The 12,553-nt window shown below is 46.3% G+C and overlaps 1 protein-coding gene and 1 long non-coding RNA gene across 2 annotated transcripts; both read right to left on the bottom strand.

Annotated features, from left to right (window-relative positions):
- Positions 1-350: 350 nt before the first annotated feature.
- Positions 351-3,511, bottom strand: LOC130108993 (uncharacterized). Its single transcript, XR_008809956.1, has 3 exons — positions 3,492-3,511; positions 1,784-1,929; positions 351-514 (listed from the first exon to the last, which is right to left on the bottom strand). It is a non-coding gene; the product is annotated as an uncharacterized LOC130108993 (long non-coding RNA).
- A 6,214-nt stretch (positions 3,512-9,725) lies between these two features.
- Positions 9,726-11,646, bottom strand: ncbp2as2 (NCBP2 antisense 2 (head to head)). The gene is made up of 2 exons (XM_056277515.1): positions 11,499-11,646; positions 9,726-11,339 (listed from the first exon to the last, which is right to left on the bottom strand). The coding sequence occupies exon 2, from the start codon at positions 11,275-11,277 to the stop codon at positions 10,969-10,971; it is 309 nt and encodes a 102-aa protein (XP_056133490.1). The 5' UTR covers positions 11,278-11,339; positions 11,499-11,646; the 3' UTR covers positions 9,726-10,968.
- Positions 11,647-12,553: the final 907 nt, after the last annotated feature.

Below are 12,553 nucleotides of genomic sequence, written 5' to 3'. Positions count from 1 at the left end.
CAAGTCAATTCAATTCAATTTATTGTCATTAAAAACAATGTGCAGGCACATGGTAAAAAAGGAAATGAGGGTTGCTCGTCTTGTTAACGTGATGATATGAACTGAAGCCCCCCCCCCCCTCTTTGTGACGGCGAACATGAAACCGGTCCCTGGTGTCGGTGGTTATTAAATGGCCATCTTTTCAACCTTTGACTGAAACGATCACAGTGGTTAAAGCGGGGCATCCGGATGGGTCTATTCCGTGGCCTACACCTCCGGCAGCCGGATGTGGGTGTGTGTCCTGGTCGCTGCACTAGCGCCTCCTCTGGTCGGTCGGGGCGCCTGCTCAGGGGGGAAGGGGAACTGGGGGGGGGGGAATAGCGTGATCCTCCCACGTCCCCCTGGCGAAACTCTTCACTGTCAGGTGAAAAGAAGCAGCTGGCGACTCCACGTGTTATCGAAGAGGCCCCGGATCGGCAGAGGGGGTGGAGCAGCGACCGGGACGGCTCCAAAGAGTGGGGTAATTGGCCGGATACTATTGGGGGAGAAGAAGAGAGGGGGGGTCATTAAAGCACATCAGTAGCCGTGGACTAGTGTGGACCCAAGAGAGAATGAAAGCTACTCTATTGGACACTGTATTCATCCTCTGCATGTAACCCAGCCTGTTGTGTTGGAGCCTGTTGTGTAGGAGCCTGTTGTGTAGGGGCCTATTGTGTAGGAGCCTGTTGTGTTGGAGCCTGTTGTGTAGGAGCCTGTTGTGTTGGAGCCTGTTGTGTTGGAGCCTGTTGTGTAGGAGCCTATTGTGTAGGAGCCTGTTGTGTAGGAGCCTGTTGTGTTGGAGCCTGTTGTGTTGGAGCCTGTTGTGTTGGAACCTGTTGTGTAGGAGCCTATTGTGTTGGAGCCTGTTGTGTAGGAGCCTGTTGTGTAGGAGCCTGTTGTGTTGGAGCCTGTTGTGTTGGAGCCTGTTGTGTAGGAGCCTGTTGTGTTGGAGCCTGTTGTGTAGGGGCCTATTGTGTAGGAGCCTGTTGTGTAGGAGCCTGTTGTGTTGGAGCCTGTTGTGTTGGAGCCTGTTGTGTTGGAACCTGTTGTGTAGGAGCCTATTGTGTTGGAGCCTGTTGTGTAGGAGCCTGTTGTGTAGGAGCCTGTTGTGTTGGAGCCTGTTGTGTAGGAGCCTGTTGTGTAGGAGCCTGTTGTGTTGGAGCCTGTTGTGTAGAAGCCTGCAGCTGCCCGGGGACCAACTCGCTTACACTTCACATCCGGCTGGGTTAACTTGTCCACGAATGTACATAGGACAACACACGAGAGTTCAGCAGAGATTAATTAGCATGTAATGTTGTGTGAACAGGTTGGGGAAACCATTCTGTGGTGTGAAACCTGTTCCGTTTGAACCAATTCAGCTGTATGATGACAACCGTGCATAGGGAGAATATTAAGAAGTATAAATAAAAATGAGGGAATATTTTAGTGTTATTTCAAGAACATATCCAATATGAACAGCGATTTGTTTTCTCTGGTAATATGCAGCTCAAATTAGGATCTCTGGCTAAACGTGTTTGTTTTATTTATACGGGGTAGGCTGACTAAACATGCGTGCTCTTTTACAGCCAATACCAATTTCTTATTTTTCCTCAGGAGCATTATTCACGTTCCTGGCAGGAACGTGAATAATGCTCCTGCTAAATGATGATCTGATAGGGGGGTTGGGGAATGTAATGGCAATGAACAGTCAGAAGTGGATGGAATTAGTGGGGGGGGGGGGGAGATTTGTTTTTCCTGCCTGGGGCCCCTCGGACTCTAGACTCACCTCTCTCTGGGTATATCCCAGAGCCTACTGACATCAGCAGACATGTTCTCCCAGAGAGGGAAGCTCAAACAGACAGCATGGAATTAACCACACTTGCCGTGTCCCAGCAGTGAGGAACCACACAAAAGCTGGTTCGGTGAATCAGCCTGTAACCCAGTAGAGAATTGGGCTCTAAACTTATTTTGTTTCTAATATTATTTCCTGTTTGCTTCGTAGCTCTTTTTGTTGTTGTTGTTTTGTTTGCTTCGTAGGTCAATTCTTTAACTTGATGTCGATTTATCACCGGCTATATCAGTACACTTGATATAGTGTATCGATATAGCCCATAAAAAAATCGAGGCACCTGATTGGAGAAGGGAAATAGGCCCCGCCCCCCGGGAGACGTTCGACAGTAGCGTTAGAGACGCAGCGTCGTCATGAACGCTAACGCGGGACTTCTACTATGACGTCGTGAAACTTGGCTAAAAATAAAAGCATATTTATAAGAAAGAATGCATCACCATCTTTGCGATTAAAATTATGAAACCCAAAAATAACATTCTTATAGTAAAGGTGCAAATCAGAAAAGACAAAATCAGCGATAAACTTGTGGAAGTCTCTCCAGAATTTATGTGAACTGACATGAGCTGAATAAGTGGACACGTGTTTCAGGAAGCATTTGGCAAAAAGAACATTCAACATCTATATCAATTTTAAACTTTGATAAATATTGTTTTGCAGGGGAGCAAGGGCCTGACGTGCGCCTCCCCGAAATCCTAGACGCACGTCGAGGCGACGTAGCCCGAGCGCAGCGGCGTTGGTTGTGATTGGTCCACTAACCACATCCGCCGGAGGCCGCTTTTCCGGTTTCTGCTCGAGAAACGCCGCCATTTTTATTATTTGTAATAGCAGTATTTCTTCCTCGGTTTCGATCGTTTCGCGCTCCAACGCCAACCTCTCTTCATCTGGCTCTGCCTCGGTCGCCATCGTTCACTGTGACTAGGCCAATAGCCGGGAGATAAACAAATAGGCTACGAGGCTGACGACGACATACATAAGAGTCTCGGTCGGTCGGTCAGTCTTTACAAAAATCAGCGCCCTCTACCGGTGTGGCATTGAATTGCATCTCGACACGTAAACCCCACGCAGAACCATCACGGTCTCATGACGGCGTCCGAGCAACGGCGCGGTTCTTACGTGGCCATCACGTGATCACCACGGACGACCATAACACAGGCTTAAGCGTGTCCTGACGCGACCCGTACGTGCCACACGTGGGAGCGCCGGTCCAAGGACCAGCGCGCCAGGACCTACTCGCTTTTGGCAGCGTCCTGGCCAGGTTTTGGGATTCCCTGGAAATAGACTTGGATTTTGGATTCTCCTTGACGAAGGAGATGGCTTGGCACGACCCAGTCTGACTCAAGCCAGCCGAACTGACCGCAACAAAAGAACCGAGCTGGACCGAAGGAATTCTGAGCTCCGCTGAGCCTCAGAGTCGCGTCCTCCCCGTGGCAAGAGAAGCGTGCTGAGTAACCGGTGACCAGGAGACGAGACCCCTTCTCGGTTCGGTTGGACCGCAGCCGTGGGCTCGCCTGTCTCCTCCACTAAACGTGAAGTGCACAGTTCGCGACTATAAAGTCGGGCTGCTCGACATGCTAGCTCACAACCCCCCAAAAACCCGAACCCCGCGTCTACCCACAACCCCCCTTCTGCTCACCCCTGAACCCACCGTCCTGAAGGGAGAGTCTGTGGTCCACGTGGTGAGCGCCTCCCCTGCCTGCAGCGGGTCACTGCAGCGGCTTTACCTCGGGGACGTCACTCGGCATGACGTCACGTTTGGTGAATTCATCTCATACGGGTTTTGGGGTACATATGGACTGAAAACACAAAGTGACAAAGCGTAATAATAAAAAAAGATGTTGTGTTTTATGAAGAACGGATTGTCCACAACATCTCAAACGTCGTGTCGCCACCACCGCCATTTTCTTTCCCTACCCGTTTTCCGGGAACTCTGCCTCTGATTGGCTAGTACTCGTTGAGAGAGCGTTCACCTGGATTCCGGGAAGACCCGCCCCTACGCTATCTCTGATCGGCTAACCCCACCCCACCCTACCCCTACCCCTAACCTTAACCAACCTAATCAACGGAGTTAATGACTACTAGCCAATCACAGGCAGAGTTCCCGGAAAACGGGTACGAAAAAAAATCACGCGTCCCTCCATTACATTCGCACGTCCAACGTTGTATCAGCTTCCGGACGCCGACTCCGGTGACTCTTCCTCTACGGTTACAGAACATACACTCTGAACAGCATAACGATGTCGCCGCCTAGTGGACTCCTCAGTAATAACCCATAGCGTTACTCTACAACAGGATTAACCAAGGTGAGTATGATTATGTATTATTTAGTATTCTTCGTAGCCATTAGCAGGGATGTATTTATCGTTAGGAAATAACAGTATAAATGCTAGGATGCTACATCTCCCCCACCTTTAAGTCAACAACTCGTTACTTATAGAAAATACCAAATACCATAACGCTTTAACTCCCAATAACCACATTACAATATACAGTGCATCACATTACAATGCTCTGGAACCCCCCCCCCCCCTTTTATTTTAATGTCCTACTGGAAGTCTTTTCATGTTTGTTTTTCAGACTTGGAAGGTCCGCCGTTCCAGTGAGATGAGAGCTGTATTGTGGCTCTATTCCTGGAAAAGCTCTCACTAACTACCAAAATCCCTGAGGTGTGTAGGTGAACGTCTCTCCCTGTCTGGGCGTCGCACCTCTGGAGCAGCAGGGGAGTCTGGTTGAGCCTGGATATCCGGAGCAGGCTGTGGCTCCGGATAGCCAGAGTGCCAGCTGCTTATTTACATTCATTCATTCTCTCGTTCCACCCCTCCTATGAACTTAGGTACTGGTCCTAAATGTATTTGAGGACTCGGTGGACCATAGGTGGGTTACAAGCCCGTTTGCTTTTTTGGGGGGTTCCTTTTGACGATGCAGGTAAAACAACAACAACAACAACAAAATGTTCAGTATTTGAAACCAAATGATTTACAACAATAAAGGAAGGCGGACTCCACCAAGTTACTCTGAATAACGCTCAGCGCTCACTTGGTTTATTACTTGAAACACCAGTTAATGCTAATCCATGTCTGCGGTTCGATGATTCATTCTGATGACAAAAGTTATTCTCTCTCTCCGCCCTGGACAGACAGGTGAGGCGGTTAAGAAAAAAGATGGACGGCCACTGGTCTGCCCAGCAGCAGAGATGAGGACGGGTGAAGGTGATTCAGGGTGTCTGGACGTAAGAAGTTATAGCCGTTGGCGTGGTTGGTGGACTGACGACAGGTTCATGGTAAGGGCACCTGAGGTCTTTCTGTTTGTCTTGATGGACAGACATGTCACAACATCTGAGGTATTGTTGTTTCACTGGGGACTTTCTGCTTCCTACTACCCCTGTGTGGCGGCTAGGGGGATATGGAGGAGTTGATAGAAACACATGAGAGACAGACAGACAGACAGAGGGGGGGACAGACAGAGGGGGGGGGCAGAGGTATGTGTTTGGCTGCAGAGGTAATGAGTAAGATTACAGATAGGGCATTCAGTTGTATTGCTTGTCAGGAAGTGAAACGACAAGAAAGAAAGTGTTGAAAGACAGAGTTAAGCTTGTTACTGAGGGGAAGCATGAAGAGAAAGTATCACACACACACACACACACACTAGATAGGCTACATAGGCTTTATAGTATGTGCCTAGATGTGAGACAAAAGACTGATAAATAGCGGCAGTAGAGAGTCTTTCTTTGTGGTGCAGAAACCAACACTGTAAGGCGGCTGCTGGTTAGACAGAGAGAGAAAAAAGAGAGGGTAAGAGAAAGATGGTGAGATACTGCATATATAAAAAGAAACGGCAGTGGGTCTGTTGGTGAGAGAGGAAGCATAATGTGAAGAGCTTTTCACTCTTTGACCTTGACGGTTGTTTTGATGCAGCATCACTGCTCCTTTTCTGCCTCCTCGCTGTTCACTTCTGCCTCGAACCCACGGCGAGACATGCGGGTCACTACAGGAAAAATCATGCCGATGATTTGAATATTCAAGTTCTAGTGGTAAGGTCAGTGTGTGTGTGTGTGAGTGTGATATAATGTAGAGCATCTTCAGATGTCTGGATGACGTTGGACCTTTGTGTGACAAAGGAGCAAATGTAGGGCTGATGGGGGGGACCTATACCCTAAGTCAGGGGTGTCAAACTCCAGGCCTCGAGGGCCGCAGCGTCTGCAGGTATTTGTTGCGACCGTGCACTACACCACCCTGATTAAACTAGCTCCTTTCCCTCCTCCATCCAGGAGGTGAGCTAATTAGTTAAATCAGGCGGTGTAGTGCACGGTTGCAACAAATACCTGCGGACGCTGCGGCCCTCGAGGCCCGGAGTTTGACACCCCTGTCCTACGTTGTCTCAACCAGTGTGAGTGACGGCTCAAAAATGTGTGCATACCAACGCCGGGCAAACCGCCCAGGGAACACGTCCCTCGGCGCCGTCTCAAAAAGAAACCAGCTTCTGAACGTACGGTTATACTCCCCCCGCCTTCGGCCTCAACAACACAAGGATGTTACACCATCCCGCTTGTGTTTCTTCCCTCAGAACGTGCACACGGGGCTTGGTGAACATCACACCTGCCACGCACATGTGGATAAGGAGGCACATCGGCGTTCACGGCAGATGATTTATGGTTAGTTTCTTGTGATAATTTAAGACCTGCCAGATGTGTTGGCATTGGAAGTCCAGAGCACTCTGCAGAGTTCTGGAGTGCTTCTGTCTGGAATCATGAATATTGTTCATGATACAACAGCTCGTTCCAGCCAAGTCTTTTGGCTGGACAGGAGGCTTCCCACGAGTGCTGATATTCACTATAACAGCACTGGGACTTTTAACTCTATGTATCACTCCGCCGCACATGTGCTCTATTAATAACCAGTAATTGGGCTACATTAACAGTCGTTATCAATATTGATACAAAAAAAAAACTTATGTGTGTTGCACGTCGGAAAGCTCGCTAAAAAACTACTGGAGACCGTCCACCGAGAGCAGGAAAGGATGGAGCAACGTGCTGCCTGACCGCCCATCGGACCCACGCATGCCACCCAGGCGACTGTCAGTGTCGGCAGACTCTTTCTTCACTGGTTGCACAGTAAACGGAAACGTCCGGATTAATGTACAAGATACAAAGTAGCTAGCCAGCGGTAACGTGTGTACGCCTATACAAAGTAGCAAGGAAAATGATTGCGTTCAGGTTGCCTGGCAACGGTCCAAGTTCAAGAGCGCAGCTGTGGGACTATTTGTTGGCGGAGCTATATAAATGATGAAATAAACAAACAAATCATAATCTGTTGTCACATATTACTGTTAACTAATAAGTGGCGATTGTAGAACTGTTGAATAAAAGCAACATCACACTGGGGGTCGTGCTGTTATACTGAATATCAGCACGGCTGTGATTATCGACTGAATCACTGTTACACGGATATTCAGTAGGACAGCACGACCTCGAGTGTGATGTTGCTTAGTTGCAAATTGGATTTTGTTATACAGACAAAGACATTAATATTTCCTCTGTGCTTTTTCTACACTTTAATCCAATTCAGGGTCATGGGAGCCGGGGGCTGTCCCAACAGACCACCAGCAGAAGGCAGGGAAGATGGCAGGTTGCTATTCCAACACACACACACACACACACACACACACACACACACACACACACACACACACACACACACACACACACACACACACACACACACACACACACACACACACACAGAGCAAGTAAAGGACATTTAGTCTCCAGGTCAGTTTGCATCCCTACAGCATTTGGGTTTGGGCTGGAGGAGGAAACCCCTTGTGAGGAAAAGTGGAAACTCCAAACGGAAGAACTGAGATTGAATCCCAGACCATTTCGTCGTGAGGCAACAGTATTCCAAATATTAAGCAACCAAGGTGTGAGACCAATTATAACAAGACCCTAAAACATTGATATATAAAGTACAACAGCCTCAATGACAAAAATAATCATATCAAAAATAGAGAGTTTTCATGACATTTGTTTAGCTTACTTCTTGATAAGTAAAAAGTTAGTTTATGCGTTTGTGTAGCTGCGGTTTGTGTAAATGTGTCTCTACATCCCAGGTTCAACATCCCTTTATGTGTCCCGAGGGAAATGTGTCTTGGACATAAAGGCTGCCACATGACAGTACATACATTATAGCGCAGTAACGGACATTAAGTGCAGAGCGCAGACAAGTGCAGACATGAAGTGCATTCAGACACGTGCAACAAGGCCCCTCATTTCACCCGCTCCTCATGTCCTGAGTTTAGCAGGAGATCACTGATGGAGGGATGGGTGAAAGAGTTTTATACCCGCTCAGGCTTCTCTCCCTGTGTTTAATTGGCATCCTGTTTAATTGTCTACCTGATGGCAGCAGTTCGTATTCTGAATACAGGACACGAGAGGGGTCAGCGGTAATGTTCCCAGCCTGTTCAGCTGTTTAGTCTTCTCAAAGAGCGTTTGGAGGGAGGGAGGGAGGGAGGGAGGGATGCTCCCTCACCCCCATCTCCATCACTTCCCTCGCTGTGGGGACCAGTCTGCTTATTTGTGGTTCTAATTGAACTGATGTTACCAAACCAAGCTGGAATTCTGTAACGTAATATACTCTCTATCACGGCCTGACAAAATAACACCCCACGTGCAACTGGCTTTCTATTGGACCCCATTTACACCCGGTAACGTCATGCGGTCTGAGTCCAGATGTAAACCGGATCGTCGATCCAATCGCTCCCTTCGCATATACATACCTGCTATTTACTATATCGTTGTCGTGTGTAAGAGGGGAGGCAGGCGTCACATGGGGTTTGAATCGTTTACGGTGCATTTTTTAACTTAACTTTCACCTTTTAACTTTTCTTTTTTTTGTAAGGGAGGACCCAAAGTAGGTCTTGAGGGCGACAGGAAGACGAGGTTAATGTTAGGACTGGCACGTTAACGTTCAAAATTCTAACCAAGTTTCAGTGATATATTCAACATGGTAAACATGATTTTTAATGACCAGGCACGAAGGAGACTGGAGGTGGTTGTTTCTGAGTAGGAATTATCAAGATGTCCTCTAAAGGTGGTTCATCAGATGCTTTTACATCTCATTTGTTTTGCAATATTTTCTTTCTAAATACAAATGAATAGAAAAAAATCCACACGTACTTGATTTGCATGGATTATTAAACTGCAGTGTACTTTATCAATCCTTTGGGAGGCTATATGTGATGAAAAATTGTATAAAACTCATTTTTATGGTTTTTTTTTCTGGGTACGTTAGGAAAGAGTCGTCTTTTCTTGTCTGTGTACCTTTAAACAAAAATCTCTTCAGATACCATTTTGAGCCATGTTGTCCAGTGGAAAGCTTCAGGGGTCATTCGACCCATTGTTTAGACTGAACGCCAAGCCGAATACTGCAACGCACACGTGTTCTTCTTCTTCATGCATTTTTTTATTTGAATAAAAATGATTGAACCTTTACATACATACAGAACACCCACACCTGGATAACAGAACCACCTGCAAGTGAATGCAGAGTCATGTAGGCTTTATGATACATGGTGACACCATCATCCTCTGGGTGTGGAGGCAGCTGGGTGCAGATTGGGGTGGTGTGATTTGAGCAGCAGGGTGTGTATAGTCTTCTGCTGGTTAACACAACAACTGATGTGTCCGTCTCGTTTCCACGACAACTGTGAGCCATGTAACGTCAATTTGCAAACACACCACTTCGTCGCAGTCATAAATAAGAGGCACTTTGAGGATGATGTGTTCTCCTTCAGAGACGTTTGAAAAATATTTTTTAAATTGATTTTTTTTAATTCACATTTTAATGAATGGCTTTTAATGTAATCAGGGTTCAAAGCAAAATGTAAAATTACATTTTAAAGAAATTCTCATTTCCTTGTGCTTTTGTACAAGGAATGTAGACTTCTAAACTCTGAATGCCAGGTTTTCCAAGGTGTGTAGGAACCCTATTTCAACCGAGCTACTAGCACCCTTATTTATGATGAATTACTTGCTCAGTGGTGACAGCTAACAAAATAGTTATTTATAGTCTGGTCTTAAACTGATGTCAGTTCATACCAGCAGATATTACACACAACATCCTGAGTGAGGATCAAAGTAGTGTCCAACATAATCCAAGGATATTCCGTTTGTTTGTGTTTTTGTTTTTAAACTTGGGTCTTACTTTCCCATAGTTATCGCCATCATGCATATTGATTATGATACCATTTACTCACTGGCTTCATTTGGAGATTTTGCATGCAGGACCTCCGCTAGGCATCACCTTACAACAGGTGGGGCAACTGAATACGAGCCTTAAACCTGTCCTTTCAACCAAAACGGCAACATCAAAAACCCCCACAGCCTCAGTTAGACTGTGTGCATGACTTCCCATTATCCATGACTTCTGAATTACCCTGACTGGGTAGGCGGTCGATGAATATTACAACCTACACCAAGTACAGGCTGCTCATTCCTGCAAGTTGAACCAAAAGTAGCTTAGCAATGTGACTGAATATTTGACAGAATATTTGATAACTTTTAACTTGCACTTTCATTTTCACTTGGACACCTGTTCAGTTGCACCATAAGATGCCATTGTAAAACAGTCCAGCTGTGGTGCTGTGTCCAAACGCTTGACAATGAAGCTGATGAGTACAACTACATCATAACCCATATGCACAATGGCAAAAACTACAACAATAAGACCCTGGTCGTAAAAAAACGGAATTGTCCTTTAAACCACGGTCTTACAGCTTCGCTTGGTCATTCAATAATTGTTGCCATTGATGTTTTCTTTTTTCATTAATCACAGTTCCTTTGTCTTTCACCCAGTGACGTTACAGCAGTCAGTGAGGTTGTGAGGTTGAAGTCCAAAGGAGTTGAATCAAGTGCAACTGGACCTGGTATATATGCAGTTGCATATATGCAGTTGCACTTGATTCAACTGCGTTGGGTAACCATGAATGACCCGGATGAAGGAGAAAATTCACAGACACGTGAGGTTGAAGGGTTTCAGTGTTGTCCGCTTGTGTCGAGTTCATACGTTTCTCATCGGGGAAGGGCAGAGCGGGGTTTCCGTTCACGTCAGGAAACGTCCTCGGACCTCTCCTCACTTCTTGATCCGCCTTGAGCCGTCCCTTAGTCCCTCCTTCACCTCTTTGAAAAACGTGTCTCCGACTCTCTTCATGCGGGTCCCCATCTCTCCCACGTCCCCGGGGATCTTCTCGGTTTCCCGGCGCACCTGCCGCAGCGTGTCGGACCTCAACACCCGCTCCGAGGTGTCCCGTCCGACGATCTGGGCTTTGGTGATGGCGTAGGCGGCGATCTGGGCCGCTCTGCGGATGGGACGAGACTCGGACAGCTTCTCGATGACGCGGGCGTTGTTAAGGAGGGAAAACAGCATACGGATGACGGCCATCTTCCCAACGGACAAACCTCCCGGGACGGGCTAGCCTAACCTGCTAGCCTCCGTTAGCTTAGCTGTCCAGATTTAAAAGAAGAAAAAAAAGACAAATGTTTTGTAATTATTTGGATGTTAACACACAAATCCTTGATATTATATTTGTCAAAACAGGCGCGGGGGGATAAACTGTCATGTTTGTAGGCCGGTGAAGAAATAACAGGAAATTTGTGACTTACTTCAGGTGACTGTGTTGACCGCTGGCTCCCGATTCTTCTTCTCTGGGTTTGACGGCGCTTGGTACTCGGCTTTGACGCTCACCACTGCCACCTCCTGTTCCACAGTGTGACTCGACTTGTCGTGGACGCTAATTGTATATACCAGTGTTTCTCAACCCGGTCCTCAAGGGACCCCCTATCCTGCAGATTTGCATTGTAACCCTGCATAGGTAGCCCTGCTTGTACTTGCTCGACCAATCATGTCGCAGCACTTAATTATGCAAGGTGTGCAACGTCTGACAAACTTCATTGCTGATTGGTTGAATAACTACAAACAGGCACCTATTCAGGGTTGCAAAGAAAATATGCAGGATAGGGGGTCCTTGAGGACTGGGTTGAGAAACACTGGTATATAACTTTACATGGCGGCGATTTCACGTCCACCTATTTCGCTCATGACAATAAAACTAATAATATTCCCACGCGAGCAGATCTCCTCTTTGTTGTGGCTTTGGACTAGTCTCACTCCTGCTCCAACTGCACCTTGTTCTACCAACAGTGTATAATTATACACAAATGAGCTTCCATCTTTAAGTTGGCACTAATCAGGTTTCATCTGCATATGCTGTCATTTCTCATTATAGTTCCCCGAATTATTATGCGAATGTGAACCCAGTAAGCGCCGCTGGCTTTTATTTATATATATATATATATATATATATATATATATATATAGAACATTGTTCATATTCATGTACAGATTCTTGAAGAAAGTTCATTATAAAACAAACATGGCAAATATACATTCCATCCAAAAATACATAGAGATATCCAAAGTGCCAAAGGGAACAGTATGTAAACACTTCTATACAGTATGTCAGGAAGTGCATAGAGATTGAATGTCACGTGACAAATATACGGTAATGTATTATGAAAATGAGGGTACAAACAATAATAAATTAAATACATGACATGCACTAATTGAAAATAATAAAACATAGTCCATCATACAAGGGGGGATTAATAAGGATATCAGTCTTCTGATTCAGTGGGAAACTGTTTTAACACCTCATAAA

The sequence above is a fragment of the Lampris incognitus genome, chromosome 3 (assembly GCF_029633865.1).
Source record: "Lampris incognitus isolate fLamInc1 chromosome 3, fLamInc1.hap2, whole genome shotgun sequence".
Lineage (NCBI taxonomy): Eukaryota > Metazoa > Chordata > Actinopteri > Lampriformes > Lampridae > Lampris > Lampris incognitus.
Note: the sequence above shows the minus strand (reverse complement) of the source record. Positions and strands in the feature narration are given on the sequence as shown.